General features: G+C 40.0%; 1 protein-coding gene across 1 annotated transcript in view; it reads left to right on the top strand.

The window, feature by feature from the left end:
- Positions 1–21,824, top strand: part of OXCT1 (3-oxoacid CoA-transferase 1) — a 138,879-nt gene that overhangs the window by 89,258 nt on the left and 27,797 nt on the right. Inside the window, exon 14 of the mRNA XM_077816798.1 lies at positions 16,230–16,319. Coding sequence (XP_077672924.1) covers positions 16,230–16,319 — 90 coding nt within the window. The remainder of the gene's footprint in view (positions 1–16,229; positions 16,320–21,824) is intronic.

The raw sequence follows: 21,824 nt of genomic DNA, 5'->3' as shown, positions 1-21,824 counted from the left end.
GGTCATATATATTTGAATTGGAAATGCTCTAAAAGTGTAGTATATAGAAATGACAGCAACATATATACAGTGTTTCCACTTCAAACTACAGTTACAAATGGAGTTCAAATGAAGTCCTCAATCCTACACTAGATTCCAATGGCATTCTGTGACATTGTGCGGAGTCACATTAGAACTCCATGAGTACAGAGGTCTTGCAAATCGTGATGATGGATCCGGTCATATTTCAAGTATTTTTACTAGCGTATGCCACCTCGGTAGTGGTATTATTATTTTTATTATTTATTATTGAGCTAAAAGTCTATATCAACATCTAGTCTATCAACAGAAGTCTGTCCAAACATTTCTTAATGCTCTAAAGCATGTTTGGATTTGATCACTCAAACAGTTGCCACAAAGGAAGGATTCTTTTCTCTTTGCTCACTTACACTATTCTTGTAATGGTACAAGGAGACCAACAATGTTTCCAGCTATAGTGCTTTTGCTGCAGGTGCAATCTGAGGTTTTGATTTTAATCTGGACATCTTTAGGGTTTGAGTCCTTAGCCAAATTAAGTCTAAGCATTAGTCTATCTTAGACTTAGTGAGAAGTGTAAGGTCATGCATTTAGGGATTAATAACAAGAATTTTAGTTATAAGCTAGGGACGCATCAACTAGAAGTAACGGAGGAGGAAAAGGACCTTGGAGTATTGGTTGATCATAGGATGACTATGAGCTGCCAATGTGATATGGCTGTGAAAAAAGCTAATGTCGTCTTGGGATGCATCAGGAGAGGTATTTCCAGTAGGGATAAGGAGGTTTTAGTACCGTTATATAAGGCACTGGTGAGACCTCACCTGGAGTACTGTGTGCAGTTCTGGTCTCCCATGTTTAAGAAGGATGAATTCAAACTGGAACAGGTACAGAGAAGGGCTACTAGGATGATCCGAGGAATGGAAAACTTGTCTTATGAAAGGAGACTCAGGGAGCTTGGCTTGTTTAGCCTAACTAAAAGAAGGCTGAGGGGAGATATGATTGCTCTCTATAAATATATCAGAGGGATAAATACCAGAGAGGGAGAGGAATTATTTAAACTCAGTACCAATGTGGACACAAGAACAAATGGATATAAACTGGCCACTAGGAAATTTGGATTAGAAATTAGACGAAGGTTTCTAACCATCAGAGGAGTGAAGTTTTGGAATAGCCTTCCGAGGGAAGTAGTGGGGGCAAAAGATCTATCTTGCTTTAAGATTAAACTCGATAAGTTTATGGAGGAGATGGTATGATGGGATAACATGGTTTTGGTAATTAAATATTCATGGTAAATAGGCCCAATGGCCTGTGATGGGTTTTAGATGGGGTAAGATCCAAGTTACCTGGGAAAGAATTTTCTGTAGTATCTGGCTGATGAATCTTGCCCATATGCTCAGGGTTTAGCTGATCGCCATATTTGGGGTCGGGAAGGAATTTTCCTCCAGGGCAGATTGGAAGAGGCCCTGGAGGTTTTTCGCCTTCCTCTGTAGCATGGGGCACGGGTCACTTGCTGGAGGATTCTCTGCTCCTTGAGGTCTTTAAACTACAATTTGAGGACTTCAATAGCACAGATATAGGTGTGAGGTTTTTTTTTGTAGGAGTGGTGGGTGAAATTCTGTGGCCTGCGTTGTGCAGGAGGTCAGACTAGATGATCATAATGGTCCCTTCTGACCTAAATATCTATGAATCTATGAATGTTCTTTATTGATGCCTTTCAAGTGGGCAGTCAGTATAGTAACATATCTGTGGATTGTGGGCATGTCCTTCAAGTTAGAGGTCCCCTGACTCTCTGGAGTTCACTTCTTCCCCAATCCTTAGGACCAAAAAAGGCTGAGTTTAATGCTCATACGCACCGCAAGACCTTTGTTTACTCAAGCTTTTTGTGAGAGGATTGCTAGAAAGGAGTTTGAAGTGGTTGTTTAGAAGGTGTTATTTTGTTTGCTTTATTATTTTTATAGTAAATACGTCTTGGAGTTGAAAAGAGGAACATTTTATAAATGGAAAAATAAATAAAAGATAAACTTCTCCCTGCTGTACAAAGTACTGCTCAACCCACATGCAGTGTTGCCTCACGTACCTGGTGCATCCCCTCTGAAAAACAGGCATTTTCAATTACACTATCAAATGTTGCTGTAGCAGCTCTGACTGAAGAAGTTAACCAAAAAGTAGGCATTTAAGTGTTTCTCAGTCTTTTTCTACCTTCTGTTTTAAATAAGACAATATATCATCATTATTAGGTGACTTCACTGAGCTTTATATATCCTTTTTTGTTGCAAGATTTATGTTGAATAATATACAGATACTTTTTTATTGCAAGAAGCTAACAATCAGGGGAACTTAAAGTTCCATTTTATTGTATCATTTTTCACTTAGCTTTCTATTTTCATAGTTTCATCGTTTTTATATGCCACAAGTCTCTGCTTGGTGGTATTTCCATCAGTTGGAGGCAAGTAATAATCCTAAACCTTCAGGGTTTGAATAAGTATCATAGTGAAACTATTCTTCCTCTCCCTTAATAGCTTGATATCACTCAAGCACTGATGCTTATATTTGTATTTGCATACATTCATAATGAGGAAATCAACTGGGAAGGATTGTTAAAATAATTGTAGCCCTCTCTCCTTCCCTTCTTCATTAACTTTTAATGAGAGTTTTGGGGTAAGAAGAGCAGTATGTCATTCTAAACATCCTACAAAATGCAAGGCTCGGGATACTGGTCTGCTCATGGGAAGCGGGGAGCTTGTTCTTAATCACAGGTTCTTGATGACAGGCTGACTCCATAAAACATGAAGGTTTATATCCTTTGCATGCGAACATTCATTCCATTCTCCCCTCAGGGCCCCTGACTATCTTTGCTTGCCTCTTAAGGTTGCACCTCAGCCCTTCCTCCAGCTTTTTCAGCTCACACCGTCCCAGGCTCCTTCCTGGCGCATCTGAGGTGGGACATTCATTGAGATCTTTGCTCACACCCTGGCACTGCAACCTTCCCAGCACTTACATCTCACTGAGAAAAATTTATTGCCTTTATATCACTTCCTTGGTGGCAAGCTTACAACTCTATTTGCCCCTGGAACACAAGCCTCAGAATTCCACTAATCTGGGAGGAAGCCAGGCACAGGTGGGCACTTACCTTTCTTTAAGGCCTACTCTGGGACACAATCCCCTCTTTGTTCACTTTGTTTAATTGTTTTTTTTTCTTTTGTATGCCACAAAAGGAAATGTCTCTCCCTCTAAGGAGCTCAGGGTAAAATTTTCAAAAGTGCCTAGGTCACTTAGGGGCTTAAGTTTCATTGAATTTCAGTGAAACTCATTGCCCGCTCAGTAGAAGGTAGACAGATTGCCAATCACAAATTTTAACCTTTTGTGATTATATATTCTGTTAAAATAATAATAAAAAAAATGACTGGACTATGTCTCCTTTCACTTTGTCTCCATATTGTTTTTACCTGTGCCAGTGTATCTTTTTCTATTGTGTATTTCAGTGTCTGTGTTCCTCACTCTTAATCTTCTTGTGCCCAGTAATATTTTCCCCCATCCCCGTCCTTTTCTTTCCTATGCTTTAATCTCATTCCTTCTTCTTAATCTTTTTTTCCCTGTCTCTATCTCCCCTCCAGGAATCATCTCTCTTCCACTGCCCAGCACCTCACAGCACTCTATCCATGTCCCCCAACAACCCAGCACCCAGTTCTTTCTTTCTCTCTCTCTCTCACTCATCCACTGCACGGATCAGTCTAGGAGTCTGTTGCTGCAAAAACTGTGTGTGTTCCGCTTCCTAAAGACCACAGTAGAATGTTTAAAAATAATGACACATTACGTTTCTGCAGTATTTCTAATTCTCTATTTTTCTAAGTTCCCTACATAGTGAAGTAAGTTTTGGAGTAAGCTATAGTACCTTTCACAAAAAAGTAGCAGGGGATCTGATATTGCCTGCCAGTGGGGTTTCTTTGACTAATGATGCTTTTGCATTGCTAAAATACCCCCAAGCCATTAAACATCAAGCTTTAAGAGAGGAGAGGAAAAAAAGATTAAAAGTGATGGATTATGCTTCCAAGGGATTCATTAATATTAATATCATAAATACTGGTGCTGCTGATATGATGTAACAGCAAATAAACCATTGAACCAGTGACAGAGATGCCCTGTGGCTAAAGGTTGATGAATCTTAGAGTAAATTTTGTAAAACTTCTGTGGGTTCCATGTCAATAGATAAAAATTTCTTCCAAACTTTTCCCTGCTGTATTACCATCACTAATGTGAAGGGAACGTGCTCTGTCTTACATAATGGTTCTGATTTAATAAAATACCTTTTTGGAAGATCTGTAGTACATAAGAACAACAGAATATGGCTAATAAATATGCAGAATATTGCGTCCCAGTTGTACATCTTATCAACTGGTACTTTAAGTAAGCATGCAAGTAATTAGATGCAATCCATTTAAAAAGTGGTGTCTCCTTTTGTGTAGCATCACACCAGTTCTGGAGATAGAACACTAGGTTTTCTAACCATCAAAGATATCTGTATGTGCAGCTGTCTTCCCTATAGTCAATTTTAAACAATTACAACTAATGACTAAGAGAATTAACTCTATCTCTGCATATTCTTCTGCCGTAATCTAAAGTCTGATGTTGTGGTAGCTGCTCAGTTAGGGTTTTGGGTTAAGAGGACAATGCTCATGTAAATGAACACATTAACACACACACACACACACTAGCTATTAATTGTTAGTTGTGCTTATAGCACCTTTCACTCCCAAAGATCCCAAAGTGCTTCACAAGCTGTAGGCAATTCCAAGCTATCTTGTGCAGGTGTACGTGGTAGAGAAAGGGAAAAGGCAGAAAGAACCTTTAATTCTCTGGACTCCCCCGGCACAAGAGCAGGCCAAGATACAAACCTAGTTCTCCCTTGAGCACTAGGGAGGAGGCCTGACTAATGCACCCAGAGACCCTCTATGGCTCTAAGGTAGCATGCTCAGCCATCTTAGTGGTGGATCGGACCTTCGGTCCCTTAGACACATGCTGCCTTCAGACACAGGTGCTGTGGGGGAATGCATATTGCTCCTTTTTATAGAGCAGTAGCAAACAATGTTGCAAAGTTTCTTGTTCCTGACCCCTCCTGCTTGTGGTGGTGGTGATGTAGCTGACAAGGCAGGTTGGCTGTAATAAAAATTGGAGCAATATCAAAATTCACTTTCATTTTTTAAAAACTGATTTTAATCTGAAACATTTGGATCGAGATTCTCAAAAGTGACTAGTGATTTTGGATGCCTCCATTTTTTTTAGGCTCCCAACTTGAGGCACGTAAAAGGAGTCTGATTTTCAGAAAGCTGAGTACACACTGAAAATTAGGCCTGTCTATGGGGTCTCAAGTTGGGCACACAACAGCTAAGGCTGAGTCGCTTGGAAAAAATTGGCTTGACGTTTTAGAAATATCAGCCTAAAATCTTAATGCTGTACATCGAATCCCAGATCTAACTTGGAGCAGCCAGGATTAAAGGGTTAATAATGAAAAGAAAACCATCTAATGTAAAGAAAACCAGAGTACAAAAATACTGACCCTTACCAAAGATTAACTTTGCAGAGAAGCGATGAAGAAGGTCAGTTCCAATTTAATAACATTTTATTTTAATTTGCTATCCGTAGAGGTCAGTCTAACCTAGGACTTAGGAAATTAATGTTATACATTAAGTGGTAATTTTTCACCCAGTCTTAAACATTTGTGCACAACTTTCAATGAACATCTTTTTTTGAGACCAGTTGAAAATCTGGTCTTCGGTGCGTTAGAAAAACAACATAGCTGTTCCGTTTGCACCTGACCCAAAGCTAACTCAAGTCAGTGGAGAGACTGCTATTTATTTCAGTGAGCTTTGGATGAGAGCTTGAGTGAGCTGTTACACTAATAGTAAACAATAGAAAAAATTAATATAAAGGGAATCCCTCCTTTGGATTTCCCAGTATGTTGTAGTTTCTCCATGTTTGCCTCTTAGGTCCTGAACGTGCAAGCACTTATGCACGTGCTTCACTTTAAGCATGTATGTAGTCCCACTGCCTTTACCAGGACTGCTCAGATCTTTGTAGGATCAGGAGCTTAGATTGTAAGCTTTCAGAGCAGGAACTGACTTCATTTTGAGTCCGTGTTCAAGCCACTACCAGCACACAAAAAAAAAAAGTAATAATACAGTTACTTAGGCCAGGTCTACAATACGGACCTAAGCTGGTATAACTACATCACTCAGGGATGTGAAAAATCCACACACCTGAGTGACGTAGTTATACCGGTCTTAACACGCCCCCGCGCTATGTCAGTGGTAGAGCTTCTCCCACCAACATCGCTACCACCTCTCAGGAAGTCTCTCCTGTCAGCACAGGAGCATATTCACTGAAGCGCTACTGTGGCTTAGCTGCATGAGTGCTGTTGCGCTGATGCAGCGTTTTAAGTGTAGACTTGCCCGTGGTTGTAGAGCTGAGAGAAACTCTTTTCCCATTGAGATGGTTCACATTTGAAACAGGGATTTTCCTAAGAGTTTGTTTAATCAAGAACAAAACTTCACTATTTTCACCAGCCCATTTTCCTGGCACAACAGTAGTTTTCACCCACAAAACTCCTCTCTGTAAATAATTCTTAGTGAAATTGTGAAAGGTTTCTCTTGTCTCAACAAGTCAACAACTGTTACTTTTCCACCATTTTGCTGATGACATTAAGATTTCACACAGATCTCATTGGCTTTGTAGCTGTCGGTCAAGGTCAGTATGAATCTCCTTCTCCCTGATAGGGAGGATGTGACTGAAAATGTAAGAATAATAGGAGACACTGCCAAATCTACTGTGTTTCCCTGTAGATTATGGATTTTTTCTGCAGTCTGCCTGGAAACTTAAGCAATTAGCTGTTGTCAGAGTTAAAGCAGGGATTTAATATGAAATCGAAATCGAACAGTGTGTGTGTGTTATGAATTAGCTGTAGCACTAAAATGTTTCAAAGTCATATTCTCTCTGGCTTCTCTTTTATCATTTAAATCATGGGCCAGATTCATTCTTGGTGCAACTCCAATGAAGTCAGTGAAATCACAGCAGGGATTAAGTTGGGGAAATATCTGTAGAAAAAGCTCAATGATGAGATTCATTCAAGTGTGTAGAGTAGCCTCCGAAGTGAAGTGGCAGAAGCTACCACACTTAAGAAATTTAAAACTAGGAAAAAGTATGAAGAAATTGTGTTGTAAGGACCATTCCTTCCCTGGCAGAGGGTGGGCTTGATAACATACCTGATCAGTCTCTCCCATTTATAATTTCTAGTGTTCTGTGAATATCAAACATTGCACATTTATTTCTTGCTTCCAAATTATACATAAAGATGCAAGACATTCAATGAGAAGCATACTTCTTCTTTCATCATTATTGTAGGTAGTGGAATGATTACCTACTGCTGCAAAGTAAGCAACTAAGTGCTATATAAACAGATAATATTCGGGCTAATTACGTTTATTAGATTTGTACATCTCTGAATGTTCATGGGAGCTGTGCTGCTAATTTCCAGTGCATTTTTGAGCAGCTACCCCAGACTGCATGAAAACAAATTAGGCATGTTGCAGAAAATATGGTGGGGGCAGATCTGTTAACTCAAGACTGGGGAACCTGCAGTTACCTGGATTCTCATGCTTATCTGAGTTCTACGGTTTCCAAGAGATGATATTATTTAAATTATAGGCAAAAGCATTAACTTCCTTGCAGACATCTGCTTTCTAAGTGAAGCATGTAATGTTGATCAGCTTTCTAGTTTCACCTGCCTCTCTCCCAACAAATACATACCTGGAAATCCTGCAGAGCCCTTATTGCACATAATTACTGCCATAAAGAGGCCACTGCAGGATGAAAGGAAGAGTAGAGCATGTTGTATTAGCTCCATTTCTCCCTCCACTGCGTGTGAGGCTTTTCTGTCCTATTTTATTTTGATTTGCTCTTCCCCACACTTCATAGCGTAGGGGGAGTATAGGGCTCATAATCGGGATGGTTATGGGTGCTCTCCTAGACATTTTTATTGGGGGGGAAATGAGAAATCTGACTTGCACAGCTTCCTAAAATGAGCAGCTTTTTCAGACTAAAACTATTCACTGCCTATTTCAAAGACAAGAAGATATGTCAAAAAATCCTTGATCCTCGGGTTAGTTCTAGAATGGAATGGCACTTGCAACCTTAATTGTGGAACCATAATCACTGGCTGAGCACGGATGTTATGTAATGCAGTTTTTGGAATTAACATTTAATAATCACTACAGAACATGCCCTACATTTTGGTGGGGCCATGTACAGCTAAATGGAAAGCTTAACTTGACGCTCTCTAGCCCTGTCATAGTAATTTACATCTTCATATAGTGCGTGCATTTGAATGCTGCACAGCATTAAGACATTTGTTTAAGTAGCTCTTGAGATGCACTTTCAGTGTTTTCATTTGCATTTCACTTTGCAGTTTTAATTCAGTGCCAACAGTCATTTTGAATTAGTTTTATGGGAAACTAACTTCATAAAAATTGACTAACTTTCCTTTAGGCATATGTCATATTTTAAATTACTTCTCTGTTATAGAAAATAAATATTTAACATCCTCAGCACAGTCATTTTTAAGCATACTAAATTTTAGGAAAAAGATATTTGATGAAATTTTCAAAAGTTCATAAATTACTTAGGAACCTAAATTGCGTTTTCAGAAGTGTCTAAATCCCATTGAAAGGCTCTTTTGAAAATTATATCCATTGTCTTTTAATTCCATGTTTTGTTGTGGAAGTTCAATGGGAAATGGGTGTTCAACACTTTTGAAAATAAGGCCACCTATTTAATAGCTAAATATGTATCTAGAAATTAAATTTAGACATCAGTTTTTAAAAAAATCTTTGCCATGTGTATATCTAATAGCATGTACATACACAATTATTGCATTCAAGGACTTTAACTGTTTGCTTCTGCGTTACTTCTTTCACCTCAACCGCCAGAAAAATACCATTAATGACTTCCTAGTATTCCTTGCTAATGTTCCTTCAGTTAGTCTTTCTGAGTAAAATCTAATCTGGCTGTCAGGGATGGCAATATAATTACAATAATTCTGTAATTGTGCCATTTGAGGCCCTACAGTCACTGAAAAAAATGACAGAGCAAGTATATTCTAGAGCAATTCATCTTCAAGCTCTATCCAGTAAAATCTTTCCTCCATTGGGGAAATGGAAAATAAAATACTGGAAGAAGAGTGATTTTCTTTTTTGGAAGTAAGCTACTGTAAGCATAATTTCACTTGTGAACAGAGTATATTGATGTGCAATGTTAAACTTACACTATTTATATAGGCACATAATTATTTTCTTTATAAAACATTCTGTATCCTCTGAGATCTTTTCTTTATAATTGTAACTCAGGGCTTCCCTGGAGCTTGCTGATATACTGATAATTTTTTTCAACTCCTACAAAAACACGTAATGCAGATTATATTTCCTTGTTGTATGCGTCTCACTTGAATCCTTCACATACACAAGTGGTGATAGCAGCCTTATGGAAGATGAAGGGGCCTCCAGGGCTAATGTAGGTTGGGGATCCATGAGTACCACTGAGGCTCACTAAGTAGACAGGCAGAGCAAAAAACTCTCCATACAGGTTTTAGGTTCACCTTTTGAGCAAGCCCCATTCCTTGTGTCCCCGTGCCTCCCAGCAGAGATAGCACCACAGAGGAGTTAGGTTAGTCTAATCACCGTTACCCTCATTCACTATTTCCTGCAAGATCTAACCCCTTTGCTTAGCAAGGAGGCTGGAAATAGCAACTGATTCCCATATCTGCCCCTCCCCAGGCCCATCCAACATGTTCCACTAGGCCAGCTAAGTCCAAACCAGGATCTCCTTCAAGTGTAGGAATAGGAAGGTAGGGGAGTCATGCTGACTCTACTCCTCTCCATCTGGTTGGTTTTGTGAGGTTTTCCTTAGCTCCACGCCATGAAGGCGAAGGAAGCATCTGACTCTTGGAAATTAATCAGCATTAATGCCAAATTCCCATTTCTTTCCCCATCCTAGGCAGTTTGTTCAAAATCCTTCAAGATAGTCACTTAAAAGGTCAACTTGAACTGTAAACACTACTAAGTAGTTAAATCAGTCACTCTGGTTATTTGATGGCTACCTGCATCACTAGGTGGAGATGGTGTGAAAATTGTGGTTTAGCTGATACAGCTTCAAAGTAACAGCATTCACAATGGCGTGCAAGAGTTTCTGAAGCAACCCTTTTATTAATCCAGAACACAGAGTGAAGCATATGGTTTCTTATCACTAGTTGACGAAGGAAAGGCAGACAACATTCATATTGATTTAATATATCCTGATAGTATCCAGCTGACTGATGTGATAAGCCTAGGTGCTGGAACAATTTTTATATGGGGGTGCTGAAAGCCATTAAACTAAACTGTAAATCCTGTAAATGATGGAAACCACTTCAAACCAGGGGGTCCTGCTGCATGCCCAGCTCTCCTAGTTCCAGCACCGATGGTGATAAACTACTTACAGTGGGTTTAAACTTGAGGCATATGACTAGCAGTGAGCATGGACTAAGGAATTGGTCTCAGTTTCTTCTTACGGTGTGTGTTCACTTAAATCCTCATTTCTTGATCACACAGGGAATTATTAGAGCTGTTCCTTCATTTGCTTAATAACCCCAGCTCTTTCCATTGGATCCCTCTGGAGTATTCTTTATTCCTGTGACTGGCACAGGTTCTGCTCTGTACCATGTGGATATTCTTAGAAAGTCCCTTTGGGTAGGTGCAAGCCACCATGAACCTCAGAGGGAGCAAAATATGCAGGGCATCTTTACAATAGCTGTACAGTGTCTGTGACTTCCCAAGGTATCTTTAAATTCAGCCTGAACTGAAAAGGTGGCAGTAGGAGGCAGAATTCATTCCATCCTTGTGCACTTTTTGTAGCAGTTATGCTGGCACAAAGGAGAAGGAAGGCAACAGTAAGCCTCTTCCTACCCCCACTTTTGTAAGTATTCCTATTTTAGGGAAGGCGAAGAGCTGATTTGAAAAACTTTCTTCCTAATCCCAACTCTGATTGATAAAGAATGTTCTTATTATAATGCATGTTGTTAGGGAGAATTTGAACCAGTGCACTAAAATAGATCTTTCCTCTGGATTCCCAAACAAGTTCCATTAATGTATTTAGAAGCGTACAATGCTCATTTAAAGAAAAACAGCACCCAAAAAAGTACAAACCCTGAATTCTGTACAAGCTTGTTGGGGAGGGGTATAATAAACTTTAGGGTATATTTCTACCTGTTGCCAATTTTAAAATAATTTTGGTTTTTCCAAGGAGTTGACTAAAGCAGTTAGTCTCTCTACTTTCCGGTTATTTAATTACAACATTTCTATTAAGAGTGTTTAATCAAGTTGCAGAGAGTGACCTATTGTACCTACTGCATTTTATCCTATTTAAGAGAAAATTAGATAGCAATTAACACTCTAACTTCTATGTTAAGTGAAACAGTGTAGTTCTGCCTCTAAACCCAATGCCTCCTTCAGTGCCCACTGCTATTAGTCCTAATTAGCTTTTAGCAGAAATTTCATGTAACTGTTGGCTGCTGTTGCAGGCAGTTTCCAGGAAGAGTAAATATTTATTTTTAAGACAGTCTTCATTTTGAGCACAAGGCACTCAAATCATTTAACGAACAATCTGGTATATGTTGACTGCAATTAAATCTAGCATTGAGCTTTAAAAGTAACAGAAATCCCTTGTCAATGTGCAGCGATAGTAGGAGGTATAACTGGGGACCGAGAGCTCTGTTTTCACTTAGAACAGACTAAGATCTGCTCATTTGCCTTTAGTCTGAGGGCCCATTTTCAGCATAAAGGAACAAAAGTGGCTTTCTGAGAAATCATGGGTTTGGGAGCCCTTAACCCTACTTTGCACATACAGACTGGCATGACTCCATCTGACACTAGTAGGGGCCACAGAGAGAGGAAATTCACAACCTCATTTCCACACTCCTATTGGCAGCAACATGTATCTGGCCCAAATAGTGATGTTCAATTTTAGTAATATGAAGTTATTTCTCTTGTAGAGCACATAACTTCAAATAGTTGTATGATGTTTTTTCAGCCAGTTTCTTTTCAACCTCTTTAGAATGCTCTTCTTCCCCTCCCCACGTGACTAATGTGTGGGGAAAAGCCAATCAATCGGAGTTCTGCACATGGATGGAGGGCAGTATATGGTCCTTAGGCATCATGTGCTTCTCTAAATGCAATTTAAACATTAAGGTGCTCAGGAGCTTGAACTTAGCACATGCTTTTAAGTGCCTTGCTGGATCAGGAGCTTAAACTGGTGAATGAAAGGAAGGAAAGAAATCCCAAGTTGCACCATTGATTAAAAAAAAGAGCATCCCATTAGCAGCGAAGGCTTGATGCAAAGGGCCAAAAGCCCCTGTGCTCAACTTGCATTCCCTCCACATATGTGGAGGGATGCAATATCCTCCTGCCTGGGCCATAGAGGAGAATATCTCCAGCTGCAGGCTTGCCATGCTGTACCATCAGCATCCTTTCTCACTGAATCCTAATCTACATGGCTCTCCAGATAACTAAAGGAAGCAAAACCAGCCAGGGACCCTATAAGGGGGCTTCAACGTTATCATGTGGGCATGTTAATGACTAGGGTGGCATAATCCATGATAACTCCGCCATGAAAGTTTTGCAGGGTTAATGAGGAAACAATGCCACATCTTTAGCTATCCCTGCGTCATGCCCTAGATAAGTGTCTGTGCAAGGTTGCTGAGAAGACAATTCAGCCCCTGCAGAACTCTGTATTTCCAGGTTTCCAGGGAAAAGTTTGGGTAGTGCTGTCAATTAATGTCCAGTGCACAAATCTGAGTGGCTGACACAGAGCAGCATTCTCCCAAGGTAAATGTTGATACTCCTTCTAGGATTGTAGTTTCAAACAAATATTTTGTAAAGTATCATTAAAGCAAAGTCTCCCAAGTTTGTTTTTTTTTTTTTTTTTTTTTTTTGGAGAGGGTTCGAAATGTTTCTTATAATTACTAAAGATGCTAATCATAATCAAGTGCTAGTAAATTATTTACATTTTGAATGAAAATCTCTTGATTTAATACAAATTATTAATATGGCCAATGAACATATTTTAAGTGATTTAATGTAGGTAGAAAGAGCTGGGGAAGCTTTGACAGTTGGCAGTTGTTTGTCACCTTGCAAAAAATGCAGAAAAATGCAATTTTCCATGGATATTTGTTTCTCTGTGGTAAAGAAATTTCCACTGAAGTTGCTGGCCAAATTGGTAATGGAATAAGCTTTTTTTCTGTATCATATGATACACTGCTTTATGTCATGGATCATAGTTATGCACTGCGTTGCCTTACTGAAGTATGGGACAGCAGGAAATAAATGGAAAAGAAAGAATTATCAGGGGAAAGTTTTACATTTGGAAACTCCCCATATGTATGTCTCTTTCCAGGCTGTTTGACCTAACACTGTTATGTTTTCCATACGCAAAAAGAAAAACATGTATTTCAGTCAAGATTACTTATTTTCGGTAAAGAAAACAGCCAATCAAAGGAAGAACAATGATAAAACCTTCATGACAGAAAGCAGTCTTTTCTCACTTTGTTAGGCCCTTACTCTCAAATTGCCCGACAGTCTTATCCACAGCGCACAGGTAGGCAGAGATTGACAAGCCATTTAATTTAATGATGCAGCACACAGAAAACCATAGCTAAATATTCACTGCAAGCACTTATATTCAATATAGCATTGTGTGCAGTTATGTATTTGGGGGGAAACAGAATATATAGGCTCTGTGGTGATGGTAACAATCTTTTCTTCCACTAGTATCTCAGGACAATGTAAACAGAAGCCTCTGAAGTTAGACATTTTAAAATTAGCAGATAACTTTTATCCAAGAGGTCTAAAAGAGCTTGTTCAGGAGCTCGCTGGAACATTAATGTTGATTTTCAAGAAGTCTTGGACCACTGGGAAAGTTCCAGAAAACTGAAAGAAAGCTAATGTGCCAATTTTTAAAAAGGGTAAATGGGATGACCTTGGTAATTATAGGCCTGTCAACATGACATAGATCCTCGGCAAGATAATGGAGTTGCTGACCTGGGACTCGATTAAGAAAGAACTAAAGGAAGGTAAAGCAATTAATGCAGATCAACATGGATTTATGGAAAAATAGATCCTGTCAAACTAATTTGATATTTTTTTTTGTTGCGATTACAAGTTTAGTTGATAAAGGTAATCGTGTTGACATAATATATTAAGACTTCTGGAAGGTGTTTGACTTGGTACTGCACAACATTTTGATTTTAAAAGAGCTAGAACAATATGAAGTTAGCATGGCACACATTAAATGGATTAAAAACCATATTCAGCTACCTGAATTCAATTGCAAATGGAGAGTCATAATCAAGTGGATCTGTTTCCAGTGGGATCCTACAGGAATTGGTTCTTTGCCTTGGGCTATTTAACATTTTTGTCAATGACCTGGAAGAAAACATAAAATTGTCTCTGATAAAGTTTGCAAATGAGACACACATTGCGGGGTGTTGTAAATCATGAAGAGGACAGGTCACTGATTCAGAGCAGTCTGGATCCCTTGGTTAACTGGGCAAAAGTAAACAATGTATGTTTTAATGTGGTTAAATGTATACATTTAGGAACAAAGAATGTAGGCCATCCTTACAGGATGAGGGACCCTATTCTGGGAAAGAGGGACTGAAAAAGATTAGGGGGTCATGGTGGATAATCAGCTGAACATGAGCTCCCAGTATGATGCTGTGACCAAAAGAGCTAATGTGATCCTGGAATGCATAAACGGGAATCTTAAGCAGGAGTAAAGACGATATTTTGCCTCTGTATTTGGCACTGGTGCGACCACTACTGGAATACTGTGTCCAGTTCTAGTGCCCACAAATCAAGAAGGATGTTGGTTAGTTGGAGAGTGTTCAGAGAAGAGCCACAAGAATGATTAAAGGATTAGAAAACATGCCTTTTAATGATAAACTCTAGGAGCTCAATGTGTTTAGCACAAGAAAGAGAAGGTTAAGAGGTGACTTGATTACAGTTTTAAGTATCTACATGGGGAACAAATATTTAATAATGGGCTCATCAATCTATAGGGAAAGGTATACAATGATCCAAAGGCTGGAAGGTGAAGCTAGACAAATAAGGGAATAAGACTGGGAATAAGGCGTAAAATTTTAACAGTGAGAGTAATTAACCATTTGAACAATTTACCAAGCATTGTGGTTGATTCTCCATCACTGACAATTTGTAATTCAAGATTAGCTGTTTTTCTAAAAGATATGCTCTAGGAATTATTTTGGGGAAGTATTGTGGCCTGAGTCACAGGAGATCAGATCAGATGATCACAATGGTCTCTTCTGGCCTATGAATTTATGTCACACTTTAAAAGGAATAATGCATGTCATAAAAGTAGGAAACATTGCATGGCTGAGGAACAAAGAGAAATCAATATTGATCCATATTTATTTATTTAGCTATTTCCAAAACAACATAACAAAGAGCTCTGGTGTGAAATAGAGACAGCAGCTTGAGCTGCCATGGTGCTAAACCCATGGTTTACAAATCAGCACAAGCACAGATCTTTTTGTTGCAAATTTTTAGCCCACAAAATTTTCTTCCGCCAAAAGAAAAGGAAACTTCCAGCACTTCCCTGCGGCCCGCTGCTTCCCGCAGCTCCCATGGGGACCAATGGGAGCTGCGGGGGGCCATGCCTGCAGACAGTCAACCTCAGCAAAATGTCTTGCGGCCCCGCAATCAGCTTACCCTGATGGGCCGCATGCAGCCTGCAGGCTGCAAGTTGCCCACCACTGGCTCAAGTCCTTTGCTGAATTGGCACCTGTCTACTTTGTCTTCAGTTGAGTTACACCAACAGTGGCATTAACCATGTGTTTTGATTCATGACTTTCTTTCTAACTACGTTAGATAGTGCAGTCGATTCTTAGAATGGGGCAGCAGAATATAACTGGCTGCATGTTTCCTTACAACATTGTTCTGTCAATGGCAATGATATGACATACAGTGCTTTTTTTGCATAGAAAACTGGCACACATGCTTGTCTTTCTGAAAAGATTTAATCTCAGTGCAGCAAAACGTTTGTCTCATTTTAAACTGGTTCCTCTTGTAGTAAATATATCAAGGCATTTGACTCTTCTTTTCAAAATTCTGTTTTAGGGTAAGATGGTGAAAGGAATGGGCGGGGCTATGGACTTGGTGTCTAGTGCACAAACCAAAGTGGTCGTCACCATGGAGCACTCAGCCAAGGTAAAGCTTTATCTCATCCTTCTAGATGTTAAGATCTAAATCAATATTTTGCACTATAACAAAAAGTTACTTTATCTACCTTGTGGAGATTCTTGAGAATGTTGCTGTTAGTTGCAGTTAAAGTACTAACAGGTGTTTAGGACACTTATTTCTTTCTTGGGTACAAATCTTTGACTTAAAAAAATTTAGTATTTTTAAATCAAGTGATTTTATGTAATTGAGTGATTTTATGTAATTTTAATGTGTGTGCAAAGTGCTGGATCTACAGCAGATGCTGTAGATGGTACTTGTTCTTCACCTTCCAGCCGACTGGAAAAGTGAAGTTTTCCATGGACATTCATTTCACTGTGAGGAAAAGAAATTTGCCATTGAAATTGCTGTCCAAATTCATAGTGACAGCTCAATGAAACAAACCTTATCTGCATGATTTCATACAGTCTGTTTCATATTGCTGCATCAGAAATACAACGTTAGAGACTTTCATTTTTGGTAAACAATGAATGCTGAGACTGTAGAGTAAACAATCCAGGGGTCTAAGTGGCAACCCTGCACTTTGGGAAATCTTGCAATATTGGTTGGACACTTTGATTGCTTAGGAGAGTTGTGTGTTGTCTTTTAACTGCTAAAATATTAAAAATCTACCTTTTTTAATTCACAGTTGAATTAAACTTGTAGATGGTGGTAGAATATAGAAAGAAAAAACAAAAAAAAAAAGTATGGTAAAAGAAAGGGATTTCCTCTCCACGCCCCCTCCACCCCCCCACAATGTATTCTGGGATGGTTTTCTTTATCTTCTTCGTCAGAAGCATCAGGGATGGCTGCAGCTGGAGATGGGACATTGGACGGTGTGGGCCAAACTTCTGATGTGGCATTGATCATTTTCTCATGCAGGTGCTTTTCTGACTGGTTCTTGCTCAGATGCTAACTGATCATCATATGTAGGGTCAGAAAAGAATTTTTCCCAAGTTAGATTGGCAGTGACCTTGGGGTTTTTTCACCTTCCTTTGCAGTGCATGAGTGCAGGTCACTTGCCAGGACTATCTGGGTATATCTCACTTAATCATTTCCCTTCCATTGAGAATCTGTGCACCTTGGTCCCTCCTATTCTCTGCCAAGGACACATAGTTGTCTAGTCTTCTGTGGACTCTAATACTATGGTCTAATTTCTGTTGTTGGATTTAGTGCGCGGATGCTGGGTGGTGTTGGGGAAGGTCAGATTAGATGATCTGGTGGACCCTTCAGGCATTAAACTCTATAACAAAATAACAATGGTAGTTTTAATGAAAACTAACAAGACACTGGAAAATGGTTTATAGAATCTTTCACCAGTTCATCCGTAACGAAGGACAGTAGTAAATGAAAACCACCATCACCACAGTGCAGTTCAGGGGTCTATGTGAAATGAGTTGGTGTGCTCACTCGATCACCAGGGATTGTTCCTCAGAAGATGGTTGAAGCAGATTGCTGAAGCATTGTGGGGGAAGTTTACAGCCATTGCCCACGTTGCCTCTGTTCTTCGGATAAAGGACAGAGTTGGCAATCTGGCACCTCAAGCACTAATTAAAAGAAAAATAAATTGTATCAAACCCTGCAAGCTTTACAGGGTTATTATACGAGGTTCTAAAGGCATTACAGTATAAAATAAGCAGCCGAATGTTGGATCAGCATTCATGTCACGTTCCCCGTCAGTACCCAGTCTTGGCTGGGGAAGGTAATGATCCAACCAGCGGACCAAATTTGGTGATGAATCCTGGTCCTGTTCCACTTGAGCCATGTTGCACATATGCTAAGACGATGATCTCTATTCAAGTCACAGGGGATAAAAGACCAAATCTTTTGCTTGTATAAATTGGGCTCCTCCCTTGAAGTCAAAAGAGCTGTGTTAATTTATACTGGCAGAAAATTTGGGCCAAACTCTCCCAGTTGCCTTTACTTGAGAGCACTTTACATATGAGCTTTCTGTGCTGGGAGTGTTTGTGATATTGAACCTTACATTAGTAGCATGTGTGACGGGTTCCCCCCAGGGTGCCACTTGGAATTGGGTATCACTGAGCCCCCTGACCCACCAGCATGAGCTCCCTCTCAAACTGTACTGCTATGACAAGCTGCAAAGACCTTCAGCCTGCACTTTCACCAGCATTCACACAGGTAGGGACACATGCAGGCTCTCTAACCACCAGCTTCCCAGTATGGGACCCCAGAGCAGTACCATCCTGCCCTAGTCAAATCTGGCCAGTATATGGGTTTAATACCTCGTCCACTTCTCCCTCATTGTGAAGAGATCATACACACTTGTGGTAACCAAGCTGAGATTTTCCCCAAGCACTCTAGTCAAAATTCACTGGCTTAGATTAAAACAAAAACAAGTTTATAAACTACAAAAGATAGATTTTAAGTGATTATAAGGGATAGCAAACAGGTCAAAGCAGATTACCTAGCAAATAAACAAAAATGCAAACAAAGCTTAATATACTAGATAGATTGAATATGAATTAGCAGGTTCTCACCCTAAAAGATAATGCAAGCAGGCTGCTGATTTTTGAGGGCAAGCTACACTTGCTTTACAGCTTGGAATCCCCAAATGTTACATACACAGGCTAGAAATCCCTGTAGCCTGGGTCCAGCACTTCCCCCAGTTCAGTCTTTGTTCCTCAGGTGTTTCCAGGAATCTTCTTGTGTGGGGAGTGAAGAACCCCAGATGATGTCACTCCCTACCTTATATAGCTTTTGTGTATGGCAGGAACCCTTTGTTCCAAAGCTTGGTTCCCAGACCAGTCTGTTGAAAATATTGACATCCCAAGCTGGAGTCCAACATCACATGGCCTGGTCACATGTCCTTGTAGAGTCATAGCAGCTATTACTTACAGGCTGTCTGGAGTGTTCCCAGGAAGGCTCGCCAGGTGGGAGATAAGCTTCTCCGAAGGACTATTGTTCTTTCTAATGGCCCATTACCCTGAATATGCCCTTTACAACTAGCTATTTAGACTGAAAGCATCTCATCTAGTGAGCATTACCCAAGTGTGATTACATTTGAAGTACAGATACATAGTATTTATAACTTCAGATACAAAAATGATACATGCATGCAAATAGGATAATCATATTCAGAAAATCATAACCTTTCAATAACCTCTCACGTGACCTATCTTGCATAAAATGCATCACAATTATGCTATAACCATATCATAATAGTATCACTATGAGGAATATGGGGTGCAGTGTCATGGCATGTATTTAGGGGATTAATTAAGCTTATATTAATTTACCAAATCCAAAGTTTCTTCTTGCATTTTTAATGAACTGTCAGTTATATATTTTGCTAGGGAAGACTTCTAAAATAATAGATTCCTGGCACTCAGATTAAGATGTTGCTCTTTCTCACTGTACCAGCAAAACAGGTTCAATACAGAAATTACCTGTGTGAGTTCTTTCACTTCGCAAACTAACAAAAAGTACATTGCATATGGTAGTAATCTTGCATATTAAAGTATTTCATATTGATTTTGTTCTAAAATAACTAATCTTAGAAATGTTATTTTGTGTGTGTGGGGGGGGGGGGGAAGATATTGTACAGGTAGTACATACTGCATGGAGCCAGTGAAGAGGCTCAGTGTTTGAAATCTGTAAACTTCCTAATGAGTGCTATCTATGAGACCACCTAATTGGTACTATAAAGGGCCGCATGATTATGCTAATGTCACATTTAAGTGTCTGGTACATATTCTGAAGAGAATTGCGGTGCATAAATATCAAGCAAATGAAATAAAATAAGCACTGGTAGTTTTGAAAAAGCTGTTTATAGTGCAAAAGAATACTTTAGCTTCACAGTGAAAATTATATCAAGTAGTAACAAACAGAAATCTTATTTTATCTTAGAAAGTGTTATAAACTGTTTTATACTGCACCACACTGCTCTGCAATAGATCTTTAATAGAGAGTAGTCATAGTAAGGGCTTGTCTACACTTACATTTTATAGCTCTAACCAGTGATGAGCTGCCAAAAGCTGAAGAACCGGTTCCTTCAGTCGCTCCAGGTCTTTGGCGGCACTTCGGCAGCATATCCTTCAGTCGCTTCGGGTCTTCGGCGGCACTGAAGGGCCTGCCGCCGAAATGCCACCAAAGACCCAGAGTGAGTGAGGGACATGCCGCTGAAGACCCAGAGCACCGCCGGGTGAGTAAAAACTAAAAAGGAATTCTCAGGGGAGCCTCTCCAGCTGAGAGCTCAGGCAGGCTGGACAGGACAATCCCATGGGCCGGAGTTTGCCCACCCCTTTAGCAATCGGTTTTAAACCAGATTCAAAATTTAACAACCGGTTCACGCAAACTGGCTCCAGCTCACCACTGGCTCTAACTTGCTGGATCAGGGGTGTGAAAAATCACCCCCCTGAGCGCAGCAAGTCTGAGCACTTTAAAGCACTAGTGTGGACAGGCACCGAGGGCTGGGAGCTGCGCTCCCACCTCCACAAGGGATTTAGCGCTGAGCGCTGGATTACCAGGAGCACTGGGAGAACTCTTTCCCAGCGCTCATGCGCGACCGCACTTGCATTTCAAAGCGCTCCCACGGCAGCGCTTTGAAGTTTCTAGTGTCACCATGCCCTCAGACTCAGTTTGGTACTTGCTTTCATGCATTTCCTTGTGATACTTTCAGGCTGCCTGAGAAGACTTCTCTTTACACTCAGTTGATGTCAGTGAGACGGCTCATGTCTTTAAATTGAAAACAGTTGCGGGTTCAGATCTGATTGGAGCACTCAGCAACTTGCAGAATCAAACCCTTAGATTATAAGCTCTTCAGAACAGGGACTCTCTCTTACTACATGTTTATACATTGCTTAGCATAATGGGGTCTCAGTCTTGGCTGGGCCTTCTGGGAACTACCATAACACTATTACTATTAATAAGCAAAAAGATTTTTTTAAAGTCTAAATACAGAAGCAAAACATTCTTACTTTGAGAGGACTCCAGAGCCCCTCTCACTGATTATTCCTATCAGGGTGAATTTTGAAAAAGACTTACAGACTACACACCCTGCACAGATATGGCCCTCCCAGAGGCAAAAAAGGCACTTACTCTGTCCCTCATTCAGTAGAATAGCTGTATCACAGAATGGGCAGGGTTTTAAACCTTGAGATTTTCATTCCGCCATAGGCCTGATAGTCCTGGATTCTGAGGCAGCTAAGTAACAAAAGTCTAATGCTATCTACATAATTAGTATTATGTTGCCAGTGGACTAACAACAAATATGTGTATTTGGAAAAATTAAGAAAAAACAAATACAGTAACCTCACTAACAACTATGTAACAATAGAGAGACTACAGTATTGGGGAGAACACTGAAGTTACTCTGTCTCACTGCCATGGACAGTAAGAAGGAACTGAGTGGCAGCTGGGGTTGCTCCTCCCTTAGGAACTAGGAGACACAAAGGCATGCAAGATGCATGCATGGCCCCAGTGGACACTGCTGGTAAAAAGATTCAGCTCTCCAGTGCATGCACACCAAGAGTGTAC

Source organism: Eretmochelys imbricata, chromosome 5 (assembly GCF_965152235.1).
Source record: "Eretmochelys imbricata isolate rEreImb1 chromosome 5, rEreImb1.hap1, whole genome shotgun sequence".
Lineage (NCBI taxonomy): Eukaryota > Metazoa > Chordata > Testudines > Cheloniidae > Eretmochelys > Eretmochelys imbricata.
Note: the sequence above shows the minus strand (reverse complement) of the source record. Positions and strands in the feature narration are given on the sequence as shown.